At 37.4% G+C, this 25,307-nt stretch overlaps 5 protein-coding genes across 6 annotated transcripts; 1 reads left to right on the top strand and 4 right to left on the bottom strand.

The window, feature by feature from the left end:
* Positions 1-1,340: 1,340 nt before the first annotated feature.
* Positions 1,341-1,937, bottom strand: LOC112763772 (protein FAR1-RELATED SEQUENCE 9-like). Its single transcript, XM_025809359.1, has one exon. The coding sequence runs from the start codon at positions 1,935-1,937 to the stop codon at positions 1,341-1,343; it is 597 nt and encodes a 198-aa protein (XP_025665144.1).
* A 4,451-nt stretch (positions 1,938-6,388) lies between these two features.
* On the top strand, positions 6,389-11,694 carry LOC112764535 (5'-methylthioadenosine nucleosidase). The gene is made up of 8 exons (XM_025810196.3): positions 6,389-6,903; positions 8,423-8,674; positions 8,757-8,918; positions 9,202-9,308; positions 9,636-9,710; positions 10,051-10,125; positions 10,952-11,044; positions 11,217-11,694. Exons 2-8 carry the CDS (start codon positions 8,590-8,592, stop codon positions 11,412-11,414), a joined length of 795 nt encoding a protein of 264 aa, XP_025665981.1. The 5' UTR covers positions 6,389-6,903; positions 8,423-8,589; the 3' UTR covers positions 11,415-11,694.
* Positions 11,695-17,150: 5,456 nt separating this feature from the next.
* Positions 17,151-17,903, bottom strand: LOC112763769 (7-deoxyloganetin glucosyltransferase). The gene is made up of 2 exons (XM_025809357.1): positions 17,637-17,903; positions 17,151-17,546 (listed from the first exon to the last, which is right to left on the bottom strand). The coding sequence occupies exons 1-2, from the start codon at positions 17,901-17,903 to the stop codon at positions 17,151-17,153; spliced, it is 663 nt and encodes a 220-aa protein (XP_025665142.1).
* On the bottom strand, positions 17,490-18,763 carry LOC112767347 (uncharacterized). Its single transcript, XM_025813211.3, has 3 exons — positions 18,644-18,763; positions 18,357-18,530; positions 17,490-18,225 (listed from the first exon to the last, which is right to left on the bottom strand). Exons 1-3 carry the CDS (start codon positions 18,699-18,701, stop codon positions 17,963-17,965), a joined length of 495 nt encoding a protein of 164 aa, XP_025668996.1. The 5' UTR covers positions 18,702-18,763; the 3' UTR covers positions 17,490-17,962.
* Positions 18,764-20,361: 1,598 nt separating this feature from the next.
* Positions 20,362-24,987, bottom strand: LOC112764950 (uncharacterized). Of its 2 annotated transcripts, none has more exons than XM_025810793.3 (4): positions 24,595-24,987; positions 21,978-22,484; positions 21,273-21,419; positions 20,362-20,875 (listed from the first exon to the last, which is right to left on the bottom strand). In XM_025810793.3, the coding sequence occupies exons 1-4, from the start codon at positions 24,700-24,702 to the stop codon at positions 20,786-20,788; spliced, it is 852 nt and encodes a 283-aa protein (XP_025666578.1). In that variant the 5' UTR covers positions 24,703-24,987; the 3' UTR covers positions 20,362-20,785. The 2 variants fall into 2 exon arrangements, with proteins under 2 accessions (XP_025666578.1, XP_025666579.1); XM_025810794.3 differs by lacking the exon at positions 24,595-24,987 and adding an exon at positions 22,705-22,932.
* Positions 24,988-25,307: the final 320 nt, after the last annotated feature.

Raw genomic sequence — 25,307 nt, 5'->3', positions numbered from 1 at the left:
CCGTTTCGGCCAGTGGACGATAGCCTTCCAACGACATTCTGTATACGGCGACATGAACGACACGGTACATCAAAAAATATTGCAAAGCGACACAAGAAAAACTTAGGAAAACCATTATGAAGAGCATGCAGACCATAGAAACTGAACCTGCGTAAGCCACTTCTCAAATAGTTCTTTATTTGTGCGCCTTGTCGGATTACAAATTGGTAGGTTGGCAGCCCCTCCTTGAGACTCCCTTATGTGCCCCGAGCAACCTTGTGATGCAAAAAACTATCCTATGTGTTGCCCTCCGTGAAAGAAGTTGGCCCCGCAGCCGCCGGCAACCATTCGGAGGGTGCAAATTGCATGGCTTGTTCCTAGAAAGGACGCAGGACTTGACACCTCAACATGAGGTGAAATGGTCTGCTCATTGTCGTCGTTATCTGACTTGATGCCCACCGACGGTTGCATATAATTATAACACAAATAATCAGATTTCGACCCACCCTCATTTCTTATTCATGCACTGCATTTTTCACATATGGTCACGTCTCCTTCAGCCCTATGTTGGGTATGAAATGCAATTCGATAGAACTTACATTGAAAACCTAAGACATTGAAAAAATGCATGACTAATGGACATGTTTCACCGCGAACGACACATGGGGTAGAAGACAACAACATGTAAACAGTAGACCCTAAACGAATTTGAACAAAATTGTTGAAGCTATCTACCAAGTATCCAGTCTTTCCTTGTAATACCAGCAGTATTTCCTAAATGCATAAACCTGCCATAATGTTCAACCAAATTAACAGCTACATTTAACATGCAGACTAACCACTTTTGTTGTACTCATTCGTAGGTTGTCAATATCAAGATACTCTCACCACACTTGTTTAAGACATGGATCAACTTTTGACACTAACCTCGCCTTTTGCAGCAGGTTTAGTCTTCGGCGTTGTGGACGGTCCACTCCTGAGGCCTGACGAGCTATCCACAAAGCACGGGACCGTTCCGCCTTCGGTGCCAGGACCACCATGGTCTCGTTGCCACGTGCATGTACTCTTCGTATGACCAGGAACCCCACAGCCTGCACACCATCGCCGCTCCGTTGGAACCTCGCATTGGCTGCCCGTTAAAGGTTCCTTGCCCTTTCTCGGCGCCCCCTTTGTCTTGAAACCGCTGGGTCCTTCAACCCAGAATGCAACGACAAACCAACTTGGCATCCTCCCCTGTCATACGCTCTTCGTTGAAGCGCCTCAACCAGGTTTGCAATGCCATCCCTAGCCACAACAAAATCTGCAGCGTCTTTGGAGCCAAGTTTGGCAACTATACTCATCACCCAACAAAGGGCACCATATCAAAGTAAGCGTCCTCGATGGCCATCTGTAACCTGCGGGGGCTTCGACCTGCGATCCTTTGCATCCTTGCACCATCTACTTAGAATAAGCCTAGCCGGTATTTCTTCCAGTCCCTCGAACTTCATCACACAGAAGATATGACTGCAAGGAATACCCTCGCTATTCCACATTGAACACTCACATTCAATCTTCTCCTCATTCGGATCATACAAGACCCTATGTGTTTTGTTGGGTTTTCCCATTTTCGAAAACTGGTAAACACTGGTCATGCTAATGCTCTCCTTGCCCCGAATTAGTAACGTTGCCACACCCTTAATTTGTTTTTTCACTTCTCTAAAAACCGCTCGAGTATTCACCTTTGTTGCGAAAAGCTCAATCAAATCAAGGCTAGTCGTTAGAACCGGAGTATAATATGCGGAATAGAATTGGGCTGTTACTTCGTTGTTCCTATAGTCTTTAACAACCTGGTCTAAACTGTGTACGAGTTCCAGGACGCTATCCGTTGATTTAAGAAAACCCTTAATAAAAGCATTGATCCCTTCACACCTTGAAGTTGTCCTGTATCCCGCACAGAATGTGCCCCTCAGGTAGGCCATTGCCCAACTTTCTCTGCTTTCATATGTGCTCTAAACCCAGTTGTTATCTCGTAGCCCAAGCGACTCTACCGACAACTTCCAAAACTCCTCGAAGTCGTTGATTTCAAAATTGGCATACAGAGCTTTCTTAAAAACCTTGCAAAATTCAGTATTCTTAACCCTTTGGATGCAATTCTTCTCCAAGTGCCAACCGCACAGTCTATGTCTCGCGGTCGGCATAACCTCCGCAATTGCGGCGCGCATCGCCTTGTCCCCATCCGTCACAACTACACACGGCTTCTTTTGTCCCATAACATCCAACAAGTTCAACATAACCCACCGGTATGTTCGAACCTCTTCATCCTCCAACAGCGCGAAGCCAAAGATCGATGTCTGCTTGTGGTGATTTGACCCAAAAAAACCACGAGCGGCTTCTTGTACTTGTTGCTCCGGTACGTGGAATCGAATGTCAAGACATCACCAAACACCTGGTAGTTTGACATTATCTCACCATCTGCCCAAAATAAGCTACCCAACCGATTATCCGGGGTCCTTGTGTAGCGTGCCACTGTCCTCATGTCGGCATTAACCTTGCCCTCCAAGTAACTGATGGTTGCTGCTGCATCACCATAGGGGTGCACAGACCCGGCCCGGCCCGAAGGCCCGGCCCGGTCCCGAACACTTTTGGGGCTAATTTGGTGTGATTTCATCGGGTTTAGGGCCGGGTAAGGGTCTCAAAAATAGACCCGGTCATTATTTCGGGTCGGGTCCGGGCCATAGCTCGGGTCACCCGAAGTCGGCCCGGTGGCTCGGTCATCATACACAATTAATATTTTGTGTTATTAGTGATGGATCATGACTATTCTTATGTGGAATTTAAGTATTGTAAATCTTAATATTTTGTGTTATTAGTTATTATAAGACTATAAGTTAATGTTTTATGTTTAGAATGCATAATATTGTGTTATTTGTATGTATTTAAATATTTGGTATTATTAGACAATATTAGTATTGATTGTGGTTATACTTTAGTATTGATTGTGGTTATGCTTTAATTTTGAAGAAGGGTTGGTTCTTGTTATATTTTTCTAAGTGAATTTTATCAAGTTAAATAATGGTTGGAGTCTTGGAACTTTGGATATTTTTACATGCTAGCTTACAAGAAGGTATCAATGTAATGTAATGTTAACGGCCCGGTTTTCACCCGGTTTTCACCCGATATAATTGTGGCCCGAAAGTGTATTGGTTTCATCGGGTCTAGGGCCGGGTTCGGGTCTAATAAATAGACCCGGTGTATATTTCGGGTCGGGTCTGGGTCACATCAAACCCGGCTTCACCCGGCCCATGTGCACCCCTACATCACCATCACATATTTGTGCAACCCTTTGCCCATGCACATAATTATACAAATCCCGCTTCGTAAAACGCAGCATCCCATACCTCCCAGATTGGCCAGCCATGTAAGCCATTATTTTCAAAGTTGCAATCCCAAACTGCTTGAAACTATCCACCTGTGCCTTGTCGCTGTCACTCATCTTTCGGTGACTAGGAAGGAGATGTGTAAACCTCACTGAGGCTAGCTCATGGTTGTGATCGTCCATGATGGTCCTTACCTTCCACACGCTGCGTTGCATATCATAGTAAATCTTTAACTTTGCCTTACAATCCGTTCAGCTCTCAAGCTTCTCCTCCCTAACTTGCTCAGGACGGTCATAGTGCTTGGGATGTCTCGTGCCTTGTTAATGGCAGAAAAAGTCTCTCCTGACCAAAACCCCATCAACACGAGCTACATCTCCCTTCCGAACTCTGAAACCCCTCAAACTGGCAAACTACAGGCATTGTAAGCAGCCTCTTCCATTGCAAATTTTCTACCCAAGAATTCATCCGCCACGACTGGCTGGCTTGGGCAGCCGCGTGCCATATCATCTGCACCACCAGACGCCCTACCGTTGACATCATCCCCTGAACCTTCGTCCCCTGCTTCCGAACCACTCCGGTCTCACAACCGTCCTCATCATTGTATTCGTCGTCACTCCTACGATATTGGCTGCACCAATCATCCAAACTACCCCCGTCCGAGTCTTCACCCTCGCTGTTCACCATACGGCTGAAATCCATTGGACAATGTCGTGCAACTATTCTGTCCTGTTTACATACAAACAAGGGATTGCAACCTTTGATCGGGTCAGCTATACACTCAAATAACCTACAGCAAATATCACAAAATGAGGGAACATTCTAGTCCACAAATAAGGCATATAACCACTGCATTCAAACTATTTTGACATACATGTGAGCAACGATTATTTCAAAGAGATAAACACAAAACCATTGTAATTAAATATACCTCTAACTACGGATAAACTCATCGATGCATTCATTCAATACGGAAAACAAATTACGGACATAAACTTAACATGAAGAAAAATTCCACCATCAGGTCTCTTGCTTAACCGGCTTAATTTAATTCAGCCGTGTCTTAGTTGTTCATGTCCTAATTACACTACTTATTCCTTCATTTGTTTACCTGCTGGATCATAGTATTTTGCTAAAAAAAAAAAATTAACTCTCACAATCGCATTCCAATTTTAATTACAGTAACATCAAAGCATTACTCCCCTTACCTGCTCTTATATCCACTATTCTCCAACACGTATACCATGCCAGAACAAAGAACAACAAACAAATCAAGTACTACATAACCCTATACATGTTATGAAGGAGAGAACGAACTATATTTCTTTTGGAATTAATGCAACAGCGTGAACCTATCATTAAAGGACACATATGGGACATCAATGACAAGAGGGGCTGGGCAGATCGGTGCTTACCAGGATGAGGAAGAAAGGCACCCCCACTCCAACCCAGCCACGACAAATGGAGGATCGAGGCAGTCGGCCAGCAGCTTCACCACGTCAGACTACCACCGCACTAGATGGATCCCGTGTGCAACCCCAGCGGCACCTGCAAGGCCCGTGACGCCGGTGGTCCAGCCAGGACCTAGGGTTTCCTTCAATGTTATCAGACTAGTCAAGTGAAGACCCAAGTGCTAGCTTTCGTGCATTTTTTTTAGGGCACCCCAACATGGCCCACGTTGTGAGCCTCCAACCAACAGAATGCGGGATATTCAAAACCCCATTCGATCTCACCCTATAAAGGGATAAGTCGCCCATCCCATTAGCGTCCTCAACTTCCTCACAGCAAGCTGCATCGTGCATCATGGGAGCAACACGTGTCAAGTCCTGAACTAATAAAATTGGGCATCTGTATATCTGTACAAAATAATATTTGTACACTAGTGCGACCCTACTTTTATAGTCCAAAACTACAAATCTACGCAATCAGTCAAATTAAACCGAGCTTCATACTCGGTAACACAGTCGTCAAAATACACAAACTAATAATGTCAAATCGGAACAAAAAGTGAATACTTCAAATATTCGAAATATTAAACCATTACAATTCAATCATCTTTTTCTCCAATGCTGGAGTCTTCTACTTTCTTTTCATCCAACATTTCGTCATTAACCAACTTCCCATTAATAACAATCTTGGTCGCATCCAAACTCTCTACATCAACATCAGGAAATAAAGCCCTGACTTGTGTCACGAATCGTTCAAATCCTTGTGTAAATGACTCATATACCCCAGTCTCCAATTCCCCTATTCGCGCCTCCAGCGGACCATTTTGCGTTTTTAAGTCACTCACCTCTTTTTTCAATTTTTATTGTTCACTCCTATTGTCCTCAATTTCAGAGTTCTTAGAAGGAAAATATAGTCAACCACATGAGCTATAAGTCAGGTAACAAATCACTTTACCACTGAGAAAATACTCCGAAAACAACATAGCTAAAATAATGAAAGAGGCCGAGATAACAGGAGCTCGGCACAACATCCTCTCCTTTTATTTAAACAAGACAAACAATACCAAAAAGGCAGATCCAACAAGAAAGAGAACAAACAGACTAAAGAGTGAACTCCTTCTATTTTATAGTTATTATTGAATCATTTCCTGACTTGAGCGTCGGAGATTTTTTTGCAGGTGTTCCACCCGTGGTGCTCGAAGCTTGGCCGACCTATAACTCAACTTGGGAGCAGTTGTACAACAACATTCCGCGTCGTTAAAGCTCAGACCGCCCATAGATCAGCTAGTTCATCTCGAATGGGACAAATATCATTAAGGGTTTTTTAATCAAAAGAAAAAAAATTCGTCGATTCACATTACCAAAATATTTATGGAAGTCATGATTAATGAAAGATCTATTTCGCTGTTGTTTTTAATTGTTAATAAATATAAATGATAAATAATAAAATAATTATAAAATAAAAAATAAATTTTAAGATTAAATAATATATAAAAAAATAAATTATAATTAAAATTAAATAAAAATTATTTGATAATTATTAAAAAATTAAAAAAATATATTTTGTTATTGAAGGATTTAATGTCCCAATAGAATCTTATACCAATTAAATATCAGGTTGGAGTTGGACATGTCAAAGTAGAATAATATGGAGTTGGAGACTTGGAGTCAACAAACGCCGGTACACCACACTATAAACCAGTTCTGAAAAAAAATAAAAAAACATATAAACCCTCCCCCTTTTCTTTCTCTCTCTCTCTCTCTCTCTCTCTCCACACTAGAACCACGGAACCCCCAGCCCCTCTCTCTCTATCAACTCCACGGAACCCTAGCAGCCTTTCTCTCTCCCAGCCAACAGCAGCAGCAGCAGCCAGCGCCGCCGTCGCCGACGAACTCTGCTCCTCAGCCAGCTTCCAGCCTCGCTATCGCCGATCCTCTTCTCCTCGCGTCGCTAGGTCTGCTCGGAGCTGCTATTGGCGTCGCCGCCCTGTCCTCATCGTCGTCGAGCCCCCCCTCTCTCTCTCTCTCTCGCGCGCGTGTCAAGCCTCTGTCTTCGATCCCCTGTCTGTCCGAGCTCACTTTCCTTCCTCCCTGGCCGTCACTTTTCTTCCTCCCTCGCCACCGTAAGTAAAGCTACTTCAATTTACGTTTTCTTATTTTGTTATTTTACTGATTCTGATTTGAGTTGCTGAAATCTGATTGAGTTGCTGATTTTTCTGTTTTTGTTCATTTTTGCTTAATTTGTTAAAATTCTGAGTTGATGATTCTTATTCTGAGTGACTGATTTTCTGAAATAATTTTGTGTTTTAAGTTGGGATTGTTGCTGATGTGATTCTGAATTTAGTTTGTATTTTTTGTTTAATTTTCTATTTTTGAAATCTCTGGCTTTGGATGCTGAGAAGCTTTTAGATTCTGAGTTTGTTGAGTACTTGATTAGTATTGAGAATACAAATGTAATAGAACAAGATTTGGTTTAAGAAAGAGTGAAAGAAGAGCAGGTAGAATCTTGATTAGTTAGTTATTCTGTTTCATGTCAATAGCTTTCATATATATATAGCGCAGACCTTGTATTTGGAGGTGTGATTCAGCTTTTAGTTCAAAATAATATGATCAGAGTATTGATTCTCAATAAGTATGTTCTCAATTTTAAGTCTTTGAATTCATTTTTTTGTTTCTTATATCACAAGAATTCTTCTCTTGGAGTGTTTATCTTGATTGTCAAGTAATTGAGCTTTATTAGAGTTTAGAAGTTAATTATTTTTTTATTATAAATTCTTAACGATAAAATATGAACAAATTAGTATGTGAAATGGTAAATTTTTAAACTTTATTAGTGTAGAAAATATTAAATTTGAATATTTGAAATTACGTATTAAATTTTTAATAATTTTATTGTATATTTAGTTAAATCGGTTCAACTACAGTTCGACTCCGGTTAGATTATTAAACCATTGAACAGGTCACTTGATTGGTTCAATGACCGGTTCGGTTCTTGCAACCTTAGATAAACTCTTTCCCTCTTTTTTTGTTAAATTAGTTGAAAAATACAAATTCCGTATTATACTATTGTATTCTTGTATTCTACAACAAGCATCTCATTTTTTTCTTTTCTAATTATAAATCAAACAAAAAAGTATCGAGTTTTCACAGATAATTTTAAGTTTTGAACTAATTTACCGATAAGTATGATAAATGGATTAAAACGTATTTGTTCATTACAAAATTATTTTATTACTTCGTCGTATTAATTCTTATCTTAATAAGGGTTAAAAAACAAAATAAAAGTATTTTTAGTTTTAAATTGACCTAGAATGGGAGATAATGTAATTAAGGTTATATATTAAATAGTATTTTAAGAGTTATAAACTTATAATATGTAATTATGTAAATTTGGTATGTATTTTACCTTATTAGTTAGGTATTCTTTAGGTATTCCTCAAGTACTCTAGTGTATATAGATTATTAGAGTATGTTTATTAGGATTAAGGTGTATAAGACTCTCATATATATATATATATATATAGATGATTGTAATAACAAAAGTACTGAGATTTTTTATCCCTCAACTATCTTTCTTTTCTCTTCTCAAAACCTCCGTCTCATATGGTGCTTGCTCCATTGTTTCACCACTCAATTCTGCAGATTTAAACAGAGTTTTGTTAGAGAATACGGACTGTGGAGTGCAAAGAGAAAAGAAAAGCATGAGACTTTTTCATATTCTCGGAATTTTCGTTTGCTAGGCTCACCTCAATCCCACTCTGCTAATATATAGGCCAGCTTTTTAGTTGTGGCAAAATAGAAGTAAGAATATGAGAGAGATGGATATTGGCGGTGACCAATCTGGCCAAGCTCAGAGCCAGGAGAGAGCCATTTCGAAGATCGTGATAATCATTGGTAGCTTCTTGTGACCTTGCTCCTCCCCATCTTCGTCTCTTTATTTGTTGTTGTTAACGATGTTGCTTTTGAATATCATCAGCTATGCAGTCCGAGGCGCTTCCTCTCGTCAATAGGTTCCAGCTCACCGAGGATCCTCACCCTCCGTGCGGGTTTCCACAAGGGGTGCCTTGGGTGCGTTATCATGGCTCATACAAAGACCTTGACATAAGCTTGTTTTGGCCTGGGAAAGATCCTACTTTAGGTATGCACCCCATTTTAGCATTCTTCTCAACACTAAGGCCTAATTGTAATGTAATACCCAATCTTAATTAGGTTATGATTCTCTGCTCTGCGGAAGATATGTCATATGTGTAATATGTGTGGTAACCTGTCAAAAGTTAATTCTATGCTAAGTGCTAACCCGCTCCACACCTTCAACACTCTACCTTGGATCCATTTCTATCCTAGCCATTTGAAAGGAACCGAAGATTGTGGCAAGTTTGATTGCGAATTTTTTATTCATGAGTTATGTTCATTTCTTTTAGGGGTTGACAGTGTAGGCACAATTTCCTCTGCTCTGGTAACATATGCTGCTATTCAAGCACTAAAGCCAGATTTGATCATAAATGCAGGCACTGCTGGTGCTTTCAAGGTAGGCACTGTCATTCTCCTTTTTACTTGCATCACCCTTATGGTTGCTTGTTTTTTGGTTTTTTACTTCAGAGTAATTTTTATATTGTTTTATCTGATAATTGATGGTAGGCCTGATGCAGTAGTTTTCCTTCTTTATCTGATAATTGAATAACTTTTTTTTAAGATATGAAAACATAATGCCTTATACAATGTAACAAACAAGACCAACAATTATAAGATGATGAAGCATGTAGCTGAAAACATTTTCGTATTCTAATGAAGATATATAATCATTTGTATATGCATAATATATTTTTTGAAATCGTTTCATCCTAGTTGTTTTCAGGCCAAAGGAGCTAGTGTTGGTGATATTTTCATTATATCAGATTGTGCTTTCCATGACAGAAGAATACCCATACCTGTAAGTATTATGTTATATCTTGTAGCTCTTGCTTGATTTGTCTTTTGCTCCCTTATCTATTTGAAATGTGATTGACTATATAAATTTCCTATTTGAGACTCTGATTATAGAATAACCTATTGTTGTATTGCATGTATCTTGTGGAGGGCTGCTCTAGTTTTGGTTATTGTGTTCTATCTGTGTTGAATACTTTATCCACTTTTTTCTATGTATCTCCTCTATCCACCTAAACTTCTAGTTATACTATTTATTTACCTTGGAGGGGGAAAAAATGACAAGATATTAGGCGTGACATACCTGATTTAACAAGCTTAAATAACCCATTTCTCGTCTTCCACAGGTTTTCGATCTGTATGGAGTTGGTTCGCGTAAAGCCTTTGAGACACCGAACCTTGTAAAGGAACTCAACCTCCAGGTGTGCGCTAGCTGCTATACTCATGTATTCAAAGTTACCAAATATGTGAAAACTTTTTTCTCTTGCATCTTCAAATATCCTTTCTTCATTATGTTTGCTAAAATGAATCTAGTCTTGTTCAAATTGAATTGTGAACTGAAAAGGTCCGTTAGTATCCACATTTGTGGTCATGAAAATAGGTTCCAGTTTTTCAACAGATTACCTGGACTGGATTAAATGCGTGTGTGGTACACTGTACACGAAGTTTGTGCCTCTGACCACATACAAATTCATATTGTCTGAGTTTGACACAACCACTAGGAAATTCTCTTCGTTTCAGAATTGTTATTGTGACAATTTATGTATGCCGCATTTCATTATGAACTAAGAAAATTCTCAATCTACCATGTGCGCTAGCTGTTACTTTTTACCGACCAACAATGCATTACTTCTTGCTGCTATTACTTACTTTGTTGCCTTGATGTGTAAAGCCTGTGAGGTGAGGCAATTAGATTATGAGATGGTTTGCCCCAATCAGATAATAGATCTAGTCAGTAAAATGGAATATATTGTTCTTGTATTACCTTTGGTGTATTGAGGTTGAATTTTTTTTTTAGTTCCTTATTGTGGTTCGATTTTGGTTTACAATTCTGTGTCTGTAAGTGATTAAACATATTTATCATAGAAAATAAGCGTGATCACAATCATGGTGTTCATTAAGTGTGGTACTGGATGTCATAGCTAATTTGTACACAAGATATTCTCATGTCTTTGATGTCCGCATATTTAATTGTTTGAAAATTTTCAGCAAAACTTGAACTCTCAATGATTGGCATGCACGTTTCAGGTTGCCAAACTGTCCACGGGTGATTCTTTAGACATGACACAACAGGATGAATCATCAATCATTTCAAATGATGCCACGGTTAAAGATATGGAGGTAATCACCTTAGCAAAATTGTTCTTTTGTTCATCTATTGGGAGATGGCATGAATGCATATCTTCCAGATAATTCCTTGTTCCATCAGAGAAAACTCATTAACTAGTAATTGTTAGTATGTTTTATCTTTCGCTCATCGAAGATTAATTCCCTTTTTCAACATCTTTCCCAGGGAGCAGCTGTTGCTTATGTTGCTGACCTTCTGAAAGTTCCTGCAATTTTTGTGAAAGCTGTGACTGATATTGTTGATGGTGACAAACCAACTTCAGAAGAATTCCTACAGAATTTGTCTGCTGTAACTGCTGCACTTGACGTGGCTGTTGAAAAAGTGATTACTTTTATTAATGGAAAGTCCCTCACCGAACTTTGACAACCTAATATCATATTTGGATTTTAATTTTTGTAATATCCAATGATCCGATTGACGGACTTACCATGTGCAATACCATTATTGATTGCTGATGTGTGAGATTTTAAGCAAAAATAGAATCTTTCTGAGAAAGATATTGTGGCCATTACCTTCCCAGTGTCTTGTGTCCTTTCTCTTTATGGTTGTGTTACTCAACTAGCCAAGCTTGCGGCTTCCATTGTAAACATGTACTGTCTTCATTGAGTTGCATAATACAATATGCTTGATTATTGACTTCCAAGTATATTCCATGATGTTGAAGAGAGGATTTATTTATCATGGATATTAGATGCTAAAATCCATTTTGATTCAATAGATCTTGGAGATACCGTTAAGGCTGAAAATAATACATTCCAGAAGGATAAAGTCAAAGTTATGATTTTTCTTCGTCGTTATCTTGACGTATGATTAAAAAATGAATATCTCACATTAAAAGATCCTGCAGATCTATGGAAAGATCTTAAAGAAAAGTACAATTATCAAAAGACGGTGATACTTCCTCAAGGCCGATATGTTAGAGAAAACTTTATCGACCTTCCATGTTTCGAATGTGCTCATGTAGCAGTAGTATCGAGAAAAATTATTTAAAAAGTATTCTGAGTTAATTTCTTGCCTTCTTGTTGCTGAACGCAACAATGAATTACTTCTAAGGAATCATAAAGCGCGCCCAGCTGGCGCCGCCCCATTTTCTGAAGCAAATGCGGCAACTTATAACCCCAGAAGAGGTAAATGACAAGATTTTGATAACAAGAAAATTTATGGAAGGAAAAGAAATTACGTTCACAAGAAAGGATCTCACCAGAAGTGGGATAAAGAAAGAAACAATGGTCAAAATAAATCAACAGAGGATACATATTTTCGTTGTGGTGGAAAGGGCCATTGGTCACGTACCTGTCGTACCCCAAGGCACCTAGTTGATCTTTATCAAGCATCATTGAAAAGGGAAGACAAAGGAAAGGAAACAAATTTTGTTTCAAATAATGAAAATTTCACCACTCATTATGATGTATCTAATTTCTTTAAGGATTCTGAAGGAAATATTGGCTATTTGATCAATGATGGAATAGTTTGATATGTGTATATGTTTGTTAAGTATTCATGTGAATAATTTTACTGTGCATGTACTTCTACTCATTTTATTATTATTATCATTTGTCTTTGAAGAAAAATGGCAAGGACATATTCTGAAGATATTTGCCTTACGGATAGTGCAAGTTCGCACACTATTCTTAAAAGTGATATATATTTTACCAATTTTGTGCCAAAAGAAGAATATGTTAATACTATTATTGGCTCAGGTAATGTGATAGAAGGCTCCGGAAGAGCTATAATTTTATTTTCTGGAGGAACAAAATTTATAATAAATAATGCACTATTATCTACCAAGTCTCTGAGGAACTTGTTGAGTTTCAAAGATATTCGCCGAAATAGATATCATATTGAAACAATGAATAAGAAAAATCATGAGTATTTATGTATCAAAACTCATGATTCAAATAAGAAAGTTATATTAGAAAAATTACCCTCACTTTCATCTGGGTTATATTATACCAAGATTAGTGCAATTGAATCACATGCCACTGTAAACCAGAAGTTTACTAGCCCAAATAAATTCATAACTTGGCACGACCGATTGGGTCATCCGGGAACAACCATGATGCGGAGAATTATTGAAAACTCCTATGGACATTCGCTAAAGAACCAGAAGATTCTTAAATCTAGTAAATTTTGTTGTGCTGCATGTTTTCAGGGAAAGTTAATTTTAAGGCTATCAATAGTAAATGTTGGATTTGAGTCCCATGAATTCCTAGAAAGGATTCAAGGTGATATATGTGGACCTATTCATTCACCATGTGGATCTTTTAGATATTTTATGGTCCTGATAGACGCATCTTCGAGATGGTCACATGTGTGCTTATTGTCTTCTCGCAACTTGGCGTTTGCGAGATTACTGGCTCAAATTATTCGATTAAAAGCACTATTTCCAGAAAATCCAATCAAAGTAATTCGTCTTGATAATGCTGGTGAATTTACTTTCCAAGCTTTTGATGCTTATTGTATGGCTAATGGAATAAGTGTTGAACATCCAGTAGCTTATGTTCACACACAAAATGGGTTAGCAGAATCACTTATTAAACGCCTCCAATTAATTGCTAGACCCTTGCTTATGAGAAAAAATCTCCCAACCTCGGTTTGGGGGCATGCTATTTTACATGCCTCAACACTTATTCGTTTGAGGCCAATGAGTTACCATCAGTTCTCTCCTATGCAATTAGCTTTTGGCCAGCAGCCAAAATGTTTCCCATTTAAGAATATTTGGGTGTGCGATATATGTTACCATTGCACCACCTAATCACACCAAAATAGGACCCCAAAGAAAATTGGGGATATATGTTGGATATGATTCTCCCTCTATAGTGAGGTATCTTGAGATACAAACTGGAGATGTATTTAAAGGCCGGTTTGCGGATTGTCATTTTGATGAATCAAAATTTCCAACATTAGGGGGAGAGAACAAGCTTCCTGAAAAGGAACTTAATTGGAATGCATCATCGTTGATGCATTTAGATCCTCGATCAGGGCAATGTGAACTAGAAGTTCAAAAGATTATACATTTGCAAAGAATAGCAAATGAATTGCCTAATGCATTTTCTGATACAAAGAGGATAACCAAATCTTATATACCAGCGGAAAATGCCCCAATTCGAATTGATGTCCCAGTAGGACAAGTAGCCACTAAAACAAATTCACGCCAGAAGCGTGGCAGGGCGGAAAATGTCCCAATTCGAATTGATGTCTCAGTAGGACAAATAGCCACTGAAGCAAATACACGCCAGAAGCGTGGCAGGCCTGTCGGTTCCAAAGATAAAAATTCTCGAAAGAGAAAATAGGTAAATACTATTCCTGTTGAAAAAGACACAGTAAAGACACCTGCAGTTGTCCAAAATTTTGATATAATTTTAACGCCAAAAGACGTTCAAGTACCTGAAAATTGTGAAATGATGAGATCTCGATAAATTATGTCTTTATAGGAGAGAAATGGGACCGAAATAAGACAACTGTTAATGAAATATTTGTATATAATGTGGCATTAAATATCATGCATGAAAGTAAGGATCTTGAGCCAAGATCAGTCGAAGAATATCGACAAAGGAATGATTGGCCAAAATGGAAAGAAGTCATGAAGACTGAATTAGACTCACTTGCAAAACGTGAAGTCTTTGGACCTGTAGTCCATACACCTGAAGATGTAAAAGCTGTTGGATACCGATGGATATTTGTGAGAAAACGAAATGAGAAAAATGAAGTTGTGAGCTATAAAGCCCGACTTGTGGCACAAGGTTTTTCACAAAGGCCCGGTATAGATTATGAAGAAACGTATTCCCCTGTAGTGGATGCGATAACATTGCGTTATTTGGTCAGTTTATCTGCATATCATAAACTGCATATGCACTTAATGGATGTGGTAACAGCCTATTTATACGGCTCATTAGATCGGGATATCTATATGAAAGTCCTTGAAGGACTAAAGATATCTAAACCATCCAATGAATATTCACAATATGGATTCAAGAATGATGATATCTGTCCATGCGTTTTCATAAAGAAATCTACATATGGATTCATTATAATTGCTGTGTACGTTGATGATTTAAATATCATTGGGACTCTTGAAGAGATTCCAACAATTATAAAAACTCTAAAAGAAGAGTTTGAGATGAAAGATCTTGGAAGGATTAAATTTTGTCTCGGCCTGCAGATCGAGCATATAAAAAAAATGGGATATTTATTCATCAAACAATATACACAGAGAAGATTTTGAAAAGATTTTATAGGGATAAGTCACATCCCTTGAGTACCCCAATGATCGTAAGATCTTTGGATGTGGAGAATGATCAATTCCGTCCTAAAGAAGAGAATGAAGATATCCTTGGTCCTGAAGTACCATATCTTAGTGCCATTGGAGCGCTAATTGAAGGTTGTGATAGGTTTAGAGAAGGGGGGTTGAATCTATGCCTTCCTTTTAGGTTGCTGTTATGATCTTTTAAACCAATCTTTCAATTTTGATTCTGTTTGTACTCAGTAGCGGAAATTTATGAGACAATTTATTTTTGTCTCATGAATATCAGAAAACAGAACACAACAGAGAAGAGAAAAGCTAACACCAGCATATATCCTGGTTCGGTTGCCTTGTGCTATGCAACCTACGTCCAGTCTCCTCCACAACAATGGAGGAATTTTCACTATAGTTAAAAGTATTACATACACCAATTTCACACTCAAGTTCTAACCTAACTTGACATTGGCTATGCTAATACATAACTCTTCACTCTTAGCGCTAACCCAACTAAGAAAGGGATACCTAACAGGTACAAGATACAAGACACTTAATCAACCTAAAGAAATCTGAAATAACTCTAGGCTTTTCTCTCAAGTGTTTCACTCAGCCTTTTTTTCACTTATGGCTTTTACTTGAGCTTTCTCATAATGCCTTTTCTCTCAAGAAATTACAGAAAGATAAACATAGAAAAGTAAATACAATCTGTAACAAACATGAAGGAGATTGACTGCATCAACAGCCTCTTTGCTATGTGATAAACCAGATTTGCATGTCTCTGATTCAGTTCTTCATTTTGGCGGAATGCTTCTTTGAAAGAACGCACTGTCCAAGTAGAGGAACTTCTTCAGAGAACTTCTTCACAGAACAAAACCTCAACACTAGGTTATCTCTCCTTGACTCCTGAATGAGTAGCAAGCCTCTTTTATCTCCTTGCATGTTGCTGGGTTCACCTTCCTAGGTCAACTTCTTGAGCCTTGAGCTTCACCAACCCAGCCGATCACCTTTTTCCCAGTAATCTTCAAAATAGAAGCTTTGCTTCTGACCTTCCAATGTTGACCGAAAGCCATAAAGCAGCAACCACAAGAGTCTTCCAATGGTCAACTTGATCTGAGCCCTTGAAAACCAACTTGGTTCCCAAGACATGTTTGAGACCGTGGATTTACAGCAGAGAAAAACAGAAATCCTCTTTTCTATATAGCTCAAAACGGAGTGGCAGAGAGTTGAGGATGATGAGAAGAAAGTGTGTTGCATGTATGAGGAAAAGGATTACCTTTAACCTTCTGATCTTCTCTTGATATGGTTTGAAATGGTTAATTAGACCTTACCCCTCTTTGCTTAACCTTCTCTTTCCTTCTTCTTTCATGACTAGCTTAGGGACTAAGCTCTCTTTCTTACTTTTTCTGAGTTTAGTGATTTGACTGACACAGAGAAGAGAGGAACGTTGCTTTGAAAGCAATGAGAGAGAGTGAAGACTTCAATCTTGTATGAGAAGCTTGGTGTGATCAACTTGGATTGATGGACACGGGCTTGAATTGGTTTTGATTTGCTTGGCCCGTTGGTTTCTTCTTTTGTTTCTTTTGGACTCCATTTGATTAACCAGCCCATTAGCCTTGATATTTTTATGAGTTAATAGTCAATTTCGTCCCCGAAAGTGTCCTCGATCTCCATTTTCATCCCCGAAAGTCAAAATTAATCAAAAACGTCCTCGAAAGATACCCGTGTTGATCACGTTCGTCCTTCCGTCTTCTCGGTTGATGAGATGGCAAACGGCCGCTTACGTGGCACGTTAACTGCCAAGCTGGCCAACGCCAGGGTGTAGGATGTTGTTGCTGACAAGATAAGTTTCGTTTAAGCCATCAAATTAGTCCTTCGAGTTTATAAACCTTAATTTCTTTTCCTTTTTGCCCCTCCATGAGTTCCCTCACAAGCCCCTCAACCTGCTCTCTCTTAACATCACACTCAATCTCTATCCCAATCCCCCATTTCTTGCATGCACAGAAGCTGTTTGTTTGTTGTTCTGCAAAGAAAGGCCAACATGCCATTGGAACTCCCTCACATATGCTCTCCAATGTTGAGTTCCACCCACAATGTGTTAGAAATCCGCCAATTGATGCATGACACAGAACTTTCTCTTGTTGGCACCACCCCAATACCAATCCCCTCTCACATCTTTCAATCACATTCACATATTCATCACTTAATTTCCCATCACCATTATTATTGTTATCATGCACAAGATTAGGCCTTATGACCTACAAGAAATGGTACTTGCTATTAACCAAACCCCAAGCAAATTCACTTAGTTGCTTTGGTATCATAATCACTAAGCTACCAAAGTTCACATACACAACAGAACCTCTGTCTCTTTTATCCAACCATTCCAAGCATTTGTTGTCTTCCTTCCACAGATTCAGATCAATCAACTCCAATTGAGTATTTGAGTTTGAGAGCTGTTTGAATAGCATTGATAATGGACCAATGGAGTAGACATTGGAGTATTTGGCTCTGATGGCATCCAAAACCTCTGATTCTAAGTCTTCAAAGGTGTTAAGGATAATCCCTTTGGCATGCATAGCAGTGTTCACTTTTACTATGTTGTAATTGAACATTACATCAGAAGGATTAGTAGTCCTAAGAAATGTGGGAAGGTCTTTTAGTCTTGCTCCTTTCATTGCTGGAATCCAATCAACTTCAGTATCAAGATATCCATCAAACAATAAGGTAACCAAACTATCCAAAATGTGAAGTAGCATTCTTCAAACAAACCATTGCTAGAGATTTTCCTAATGGCCTTGTTGTTCTTGTCAGCAACGTACACATTTCCTTTAAGATCAACAGCAAAGCTTCTGGGTTTGTTAAACTCAGCTGAAATCACATCCCCATCTTTATACCCCGCAGATCCATCTCCTGAAAGCCTCCTCACAATACTATCTGCAATTTATTATTTAAAAAAACGAAGAATAGCAGCAAAGAAGCCCGTAAAGATCAAAACTTTAGAACACCCCAAGAAAAAGAAAACGAAAACTAAAAAAGGGGAAAGAAAGAGGGGGAAAAAAGGTTACCACTGGAAATGGGGAATTGAAGGGTGTAGAAAACGCTGTTTGTAGAATCAAGGAGGATGAGATCGGAGGAACCGGATCGCTGGAGGATGGAGTGAGGGTTGACGTTGATCTTGTGGCCGTCGAGGACGGTGGTGACCGTGAAACCCTCTTCGAGAATTATGCTTTCTGCGTTAGCTGAAAAAAAGAAAAAGAAAATGCAAAAGGAAAGAAAAGAAAAGGTGAGAAATGAAGGATGATGATGATGATGATGATGATGATGATGATGATGAATGTTATTAGTGTGTTACCGTGAAAAGTGAGGAGGATGAAGAGAAGGAAGAGAAAGAAGGTGGAAGGAGAAGCCATGGCTGCGATCAAAGGGCACAGGATACTGAGCTCACTTCACTCAAAGCTTAGCGTTGGCCAGCTTGGCAGTTAACGTGCCACATAAGCGGCCGTTTGCCATCTCATCAACCGAGAAGACGGAAGGATGAACGTGATCAACACGGGTATCTTTCAAGGACGTTTTTGATTAATTTTGACTTTCGGGGATGAAAATGGAGATCGAAGACACTTTCGAGGACGAATTTAACTATTAACTCATATTTTTATTATTATTTCAATTTGGGATGCTTGAATGAATTTTGGCTTGCAACAATTGATAAATAATTAGCAACATATAATTATTAACACTCAACACTAATTATTTATTTTGCTCAAAAATAATGTTTGTCATCACTAATTAATTTTGTTAATTTATTAACTCAACACTAATGTATCTTGCTAATAATACACGACCAGATATATCATTTGCTGTGAATTTACTAGCAAGATATAGTTCCTCTCCAACCAGAAGACATTGGAGTGGAATCAAACAAATCTTTCGATATCTTCATGGAACGGTTGATATGGGATTGTTTTATCCCTATGGATCCAAGTCACAACTAGTTGGCTATGCAGATGCTAGCTACTTGTCTGATCCACATGAAGAGAGATCTCAAACAGGATACCTGTTCACATATGGTGATACAGCTATATCATGGAGGTCCACGAAACAGACGATAGCAGCAACCTCCTCTAATCATGTTGAAATACTAGCGATTCATGAAGCTAGTCGTGAGTATTTTTGGCTGAGGAGTCTGATTCAATATATTCTGTCATCATGTGGGCTGATTGATCATAAGATAGCTTCAACTGTCTTGTTTGAAGATAATACAACATGCATTGCTCAACTTAGAGGCGGATACATCAAAGGTGATAGAACAAAACATATTTCTCCCAAATTCTTCTTCACTCATGATCTTCAAAATCAATGGACAATTGATATCCAACAGATCCGCTCAAGTGACAATCTGACAGATTTTTTTACAAAGTCACTCCCAAAATCCTCCTTTGAAGAATTGGTACATCAGATTGGGATGCGTCGATTTCGAGATATTAAATGATGTCGACAAGAGGGGGAGACTGTACTCTTTTTTCCTTGGTCAAGTTTTTTCCCATTGGATTTTTCTTGACAAGGTTTTTAATGAGGCAGTCCCATTACCAAAGGATATTGTACTCTTTTTCCTTCACTAAAGTTTTTTCCCACTGGGTTTTTCTTTAGTAAGGTTTTAACGAGGCAATAACCCTAAATAGTCATTCGAGAGGGAGTGTTGTGATATGGATGGATAAGGATGATGAATGCCCATTTATGAGTGGCACGTTTTTCCTATGTTAAAAAAAATAAATTCTTAGAATGAAAAAGTTTGTAACGTAAACTTTATGTGCTTATAAATACATATACTGAGGTAAAGGGAATATACACAGCAACAATAAACATTCTCTTCTTTCTTTCTACACTATTAATATCTCTCTTTATATTTCTTTATTTGTTACCTCTTCCTTATTTATTCATTTAGTTATTTTATAACAAAATCAACCAGTTCAATTAATAATATCATAATTCAATAGTTTTATCGGTTCGATTTCCGACTCAATTTTGATAACTTTTTGAATGGCACAATTGGCTGAACAAGAACATAAAAAATACAAATGAAAGAGTCTGAGATATTAGTAACATTCATTTCAGTTTCCAGAATAAGTAACTAACAGAACTAAACATTGCCATTCCATCATTACATATAGTACACCATTTTTTCTTTTTCCTTCTTTTATTGGACAAACCTATTTACATATTTAGAAGACCATTTCCATCAACAGAGAACATTATTACAGCAGATAAGAGATGAACTATCCTAAGGAGTAAGGAGCTACATTACTTTTTCTTCTTTCTTTCATTTTTCTTTTACACTAGAGCTTGAGTTCTTTGTTTATTGCCAATATGTGTCTAGTTTACAGAATCCACCATTTATATTTAATTTCTAGGCACATATTGCTCCTAGATCTTCCATATAAGCTTCATCAGATGCATTAGCTTGGCTCTACTTTCTTCCTACTGAACCAGTTGAAAATCATTGCCTCTTGGTATCATATTCTTCGGTTTTCGCAAATCTTCCACGGATTCTAGGCTGGCTGTCAGCAAGAGCCTTCCTGCAAGCATACTGAAACCAGAGAACATCGTGAGTTGAGTCTGAATCTTTAGATAGATTTTAAACAAATTCAGTGAAAATTAGTTGCATATTAAATGCCTATACTATAAAAGCAATTGCTAATATAATTGAAAAGGACATCCATGATCCATGGTATTGGTAGATTTGTAACTGTAGAACCCGACCCTATTCGAAATCAGTAATACTAAGGAACCCCCTTTTCAGTAATTATGCAACAGCAGCAACAAAAGATTACACATGAGAAATATAAGGAGTAGAAGTATTGATTAAGGTTTATAAAATACACTATGTAACATTTAAGGTTAATGCAAACCAAATTTCCAAGGTGTTTCATTCATGTAGATTTTATAAAGATTTCAAGGATGCTAAATCCTAAAGCTATAGGTACCTTGATTTTCCTTCCAAAATTCCTCTTTGTCTTCTTATTCCTGTATCTGGATAGCTTCTCTTGGCGTTCCTCTTTGATGCTATTGCCGATAAGCATACGCCTCTCGTGGGGAGACTGGACTATGTTCAGATTGCCATTACCTAAAGTCTGTCATAAAAACCACTGTCAATCACATATTTTACGGAAGAATTTAATGCATAGATTGTTTGTGATTCCATACAAGGAAGCATAATTTCCGGGAAGAAGTGTACTATTTAGTCATGTTTGAAGAAGACATCAAAACCTTCTAATGATTTCAGGTGGAGGTGAATTGTCAAATATTTAGTCATGTCAGCATTGCCATTAAACCGAAGTCCAAACTTTTAACCAAGAAATGAATCAATCACACAGATAACCACGGGGAATTCATTGTTTTTTGGCTTATAATTTCTGGTTTCATCAGATTTTGGAACATTTGAGGCAAATGTTAATATGTTCCTCCAAACATAGGGAGAGAAGTAGAAATACAAATGAATCAAATTCTAATCAAAATATAAAGTTTCTAACAATGTTGCAGTGTGTATATATATATATCCTGTCCAAGATATTATTATAGCTTCAACTGATACTATATAACATCATTGTGATTATCTAGAGCATATGATACAATATATGTATAAGTCACACCTTGAGAAGTAAAAGTCGCATGGATCAACTAGTTCATACCTTTATATCTCCCTCACTAAATGATCTCCTCATGCCATAAACTTCATCGAAATCTATTCCTGGGACATCGAGGAAAGCAGGCTTCATTGTAGCTCCATGCATCCAGTCCATTGAGCTCAAACTTCCTGAACTGACACTCTTTGGTAATGGTGGCATGTCTAGAAATTGTTTCTTTTCTTCAATTGAGTTCTCCTCTGTGTTAAGAACAGGAACTTTGATTTCCAGAATATCGGAGAACGGCAAGTCTATTGCTGCCTTTTCTAAGAGATCCTTTTCACACTCATAAAACACATCACTCAGAAGCTGTTCCTTTTGAAGAACATCAATATCAGCAGATTTTAGTCCCTGTGAGGAGACATCTTCCCCACAAGATATCATTGAGATGGCTGCTGTCACAGGATCCAGGTTCATGAATGACTCTTCAAAAATAGGTTCCGGGGCTTTGAACAGATCACCCTCTGCTGCCAAATCATACTCCGACATGACAGAAGATTGAACAGGATCACTCTGCAATTAAAATAGGGAAGTGACCAAAACAAGTAAGAAAATATGCAAAAAGTTTTATAGAAATTATATTATTCTTAGTCAGAATGTTAGCTTTAGAACACAAAAACAGACAGAACTAGAATAATTACTTAGCATCAGAAAACAAAATTATGATAACAGATAAAAGTTTTGGAAAATGTTAAGTGTTAATATTACAGTAAAGAAATTGTAACAGAAAAACCTTAAGGAATGGACTATAGCATTTAATGCATGCTGCCAACATCGATTTGTTCAAGCTTAGTTCAATTTCAATCAGCATGTTTAAGATAAGTTCCCCTAGATCAAAGATGCCAAAAGTTTTCTAAAGAAGTTCCATTGAGTTAAAGTGGTTCTTAAAGCAACTGTCCGTATTATGAATTTGTTAGTATGGCCGAAAGATTCCAATTGCATGTCATCTTCATTTTACCATAACACGGTTTATAGATGGCATTTTAGAACAAATAGGGAAATTTCCTCAACTTTTTCAGAAAGGGGAAAACAAAAAAGAGAGAAAGACAGACAGAGAATCTATCAGGATAACGAGTTGACAGAAAAAGCTATACACCGGTAAGAGACTTGAGCAAGGGTCTTAGCTTCTTCAAGCACTATCCAAGAAATATGAAAAATTCTATGCTTTGAGTTATGTTGGTTTATTTTCATTTAGTTAAATCTGTTTTTATAACTATAAAATGACAACTTATTTCATTTTGCTTTATATTTTTTAGATTTAGAATCTTGCCTTTATTTCATTTTATTTTTAATTCTATCAGTATAAATTTTTATACACGGTTAATCAATTTCACATTGCCAAGTCCCTAAAAACTAATACCTCTCACAATAAATCATAAAAAAAATCATATTGTAGGTTAAATGATATAAGATGTAAAGATGAGGAAGACATGGGTTTCAACCTTAGCATAAATCATATGCACACAAAAAAGCAGAAGCCTAGCATAACTGCAACATGTATATATATTCATCTTGACCTTTACAGAATCACAGTGCACAAAAAAGAAAGCAAGGGCCAGGTAGAATCAGTTTATCTAAATCTATACTGTATTTTTAGGCAAGTCTGTTTTAAGTTCAAAGGCTAAGATCCGTTCATCATGTCAAGTGTGAATTTTTACCCTTATCCAAACGAGACATGATCAAGTGAATTTTCCAATTAAGAGGATCTATTCTCATCTAAAATGAACTCCACTACAGCTTATTTGCAGAATATAGATAACAATTTTCACTTTGAAGAATAACCAACACATTACAATTTCGTGTACACGAAGAAACCCGGTTGAAATAAATTTATGGTAACTACCACTTATGATCAGCTTGAAATACTTAATCTAATTTTGTGAATCCCTTAATCATATTACAAGAGACTGGTTCACTAATAAGGTGGAATTAGCAGGGAAATAAAAGGTATTAACAAAAGCCCTTTTCTTAAAAGCCTTTGTTTGAAAATATCAGTGACCAAAAGCAGCATATTTGAAACAACCTACTCACATGATCTTTGTATTTACAAGAGCAAAAAAGGAAGTTAACTATAATTAGTGGGAGACAATAGCATGAAGTTAAGCATCATACATTAAAGAAAGAAGAAAGAAAAGAGGAATATGAGGCTTTTTCCTCCTTAATCTCCCTCAGTGCGGCACACAAAAAGACAAACCCAACTTGGATTTCACACTTTCACAGTTCACACCAGAAACACTAAAGAAGGAAATATTACACAACACGGAACTAAAACAAAAGAGAAACATTTCCCAATTTAAACCCTCTTTTTCATAATAATTTTCTCATGCCTTTTTTCTTTTTAAGATCCACCACATGAATCCAATTCCAGCTCTTATGAGAGAAAAGCATATGTACTACTTCAATTTTCCTTCTCTAACTTGCATGGAAATGGAACTACAAATTACAGAACCACAAATTTAAGTGCAAATTTAGAGACAGAAGCTCATAAAAAAGTGAACTTTGTACTAATTCTAACTGTAAAAATAAGAAATCAAATAATTACCGAATAGAAAGTTTGGAAAGTTGTTAAGTACAAGGAAAAAGACATGAAGCAAATGCAGAGAGAAACAGAGTAAGGGTTTACCAATGAAGCATTAGACTTGAAGGTGTTGCAGTACTCGTCGAGTTGATGAAGGTCGTGATTAGAGAAGTTCTGCATGTGTGGGAAGAGAAGGCCGGTTTCTGCATACATTCTTGGATTCAGAGAAAGAAAGAAGAAACAGGGTTAAAGCAGAGGAAGAGAAGAAAGAAGAAAGAAGAAACAGAGTAGCTGAATTCTAAGTGAATGTGAGTGTGAAAGAGTGACTCTTAAGTAAATAGATAAATAAATATGTTGGAGCTTCAATGATTTAGGAGAAGGGAGAAACAGAAATTTATATTTATAAAAACAAAATGGTGAGCCAGGATGTGGTAACTTTTTATTTCAATGGAAGCTATGGTTGTTGTCGGTTTCTTGGGGTTTTTTTCAGGTTGAATCAAGTGTTGTTAAATGATTAATTTTTTTTTTAAGCTAGGTAGACTCGAATTCGCGATCTCTTATATGAATACGGGGAGATTATGCTATTTAAATTATTACTCGTTGGTTAAAAGATTCATTTGACTTGATAAGAAATATAACTTGAAATTTTATATAGATAAAAGATGGTAAATTTTTGGTTCAATAAAATAAATTTCTAAACATGGAAAATTGTTAACTAACTTAAATTAATCGAATAGTTAACTCACTTATTTGATTAAATAAATGTCAAAATTTAAATTTTTTATTTAAATTCACAATATTTATCAATTCGAAAATAT

Source organism: Arachis hypogaea, chromosome 17 (assembly GCF_003086295.3).
Source record: "Arachis hypogaea cultivar Tifrunner chromosome 17, arahy.Tifrunner.gnm2.J5K5, whole genome shotgun sequence".
Taxonomy (NCBI): Eukaryota; Viridiplantae; Streptophyta; class Magnoliopsida; order Fabales; family Fabaceae; genus Arachis; species Arachis hypogaea.
Note: the sequence above shows the minus strand (reverse complement) of the source record. Positions and strands in the feature narration are given on the sequence as shown.

Coding starts and splice junctions, on each gene's coding strand:
- LOC112763769 (XM_025809357.1), bottom strand. CDS start 17,903: ATGTTCAATTACAACATAGTAAAAGTGAACACTGCTATGCATGCCAAA. Junction 17,547..17,636: donor ACAGAGGTTCTGTTGTGTAT/GTGAACTTTGGT, acceptor CATTTCTTGTAG/GTCATAAGGCCTAATCTTGT.
- LOC112763772 (XM_025809359.1), bottom strand. CDS start 1,937: ATGGCCTACCTGAGGGGCACATTCTGTGCGGGATACAGGACAACTTCA.
- LOC112764535 (XM_025810196.3), top strand. CDS start 8,590: ATGAGAGAGATGGATATTGGCGGTGACCAATCTGGCCAAGCTCAGAGC. Junction 8,919..9,201: donor TGGGAAAGATCCTACTTTAG/GTATGCACCCCA, acceptor CATTTCTTTTAG/GGGTTGACAGTGTAGGCACA. Junction 9,309..9,635: donor GCACTGCTGGTGCTTTCAAG/GTAGGCACTGTC, acceptor AGTTGTTTTCAG/GCCAAAGGAGCTAGTGTTGG.
- LOC112764950 (XM_025810793.3), bottom strand. CDS start 24,702: ATGTATGCAGAAACCGGCCTTCTCTTCCCACACATGCAGAACTTCTCT. Junction 22,485..24,594: donor TCAAGTCTAATGCTTCATTG/GTAAACCCTTAC, acceptor TTTTAATTGCAG/AGTGATCCTGTTCAATCTTC. Junction 20,876..21,272: donor ATTTTGGAAGGAAAATCAAG/GTACCTATAGCT, acceptor CTCTGGTTTCAG/TATGCTTGCAGGAAGGCTCT.
- LOC112767347 (XM_025813211.3), bottom strand. CDS start 18,701: ATGGCTTCTCCTTCCACCTTCTTTCTCTTCCTTCTCTTCATCCTCCTC. Junction 18,531..18,643: donor CATCCTCCTCACTTTTCACG/GTAACACACTAA, acceptor TCTTTTTTTCAG/CTAACGCAGAAAGCATAATT. Junction 18,226..18,356: donor TCAATTCCCCATTTCCAGTG/GTAACCTTTTTT, acceptor AATAAATTGCAG/ATAGTATTGTGAGGAGGCTT.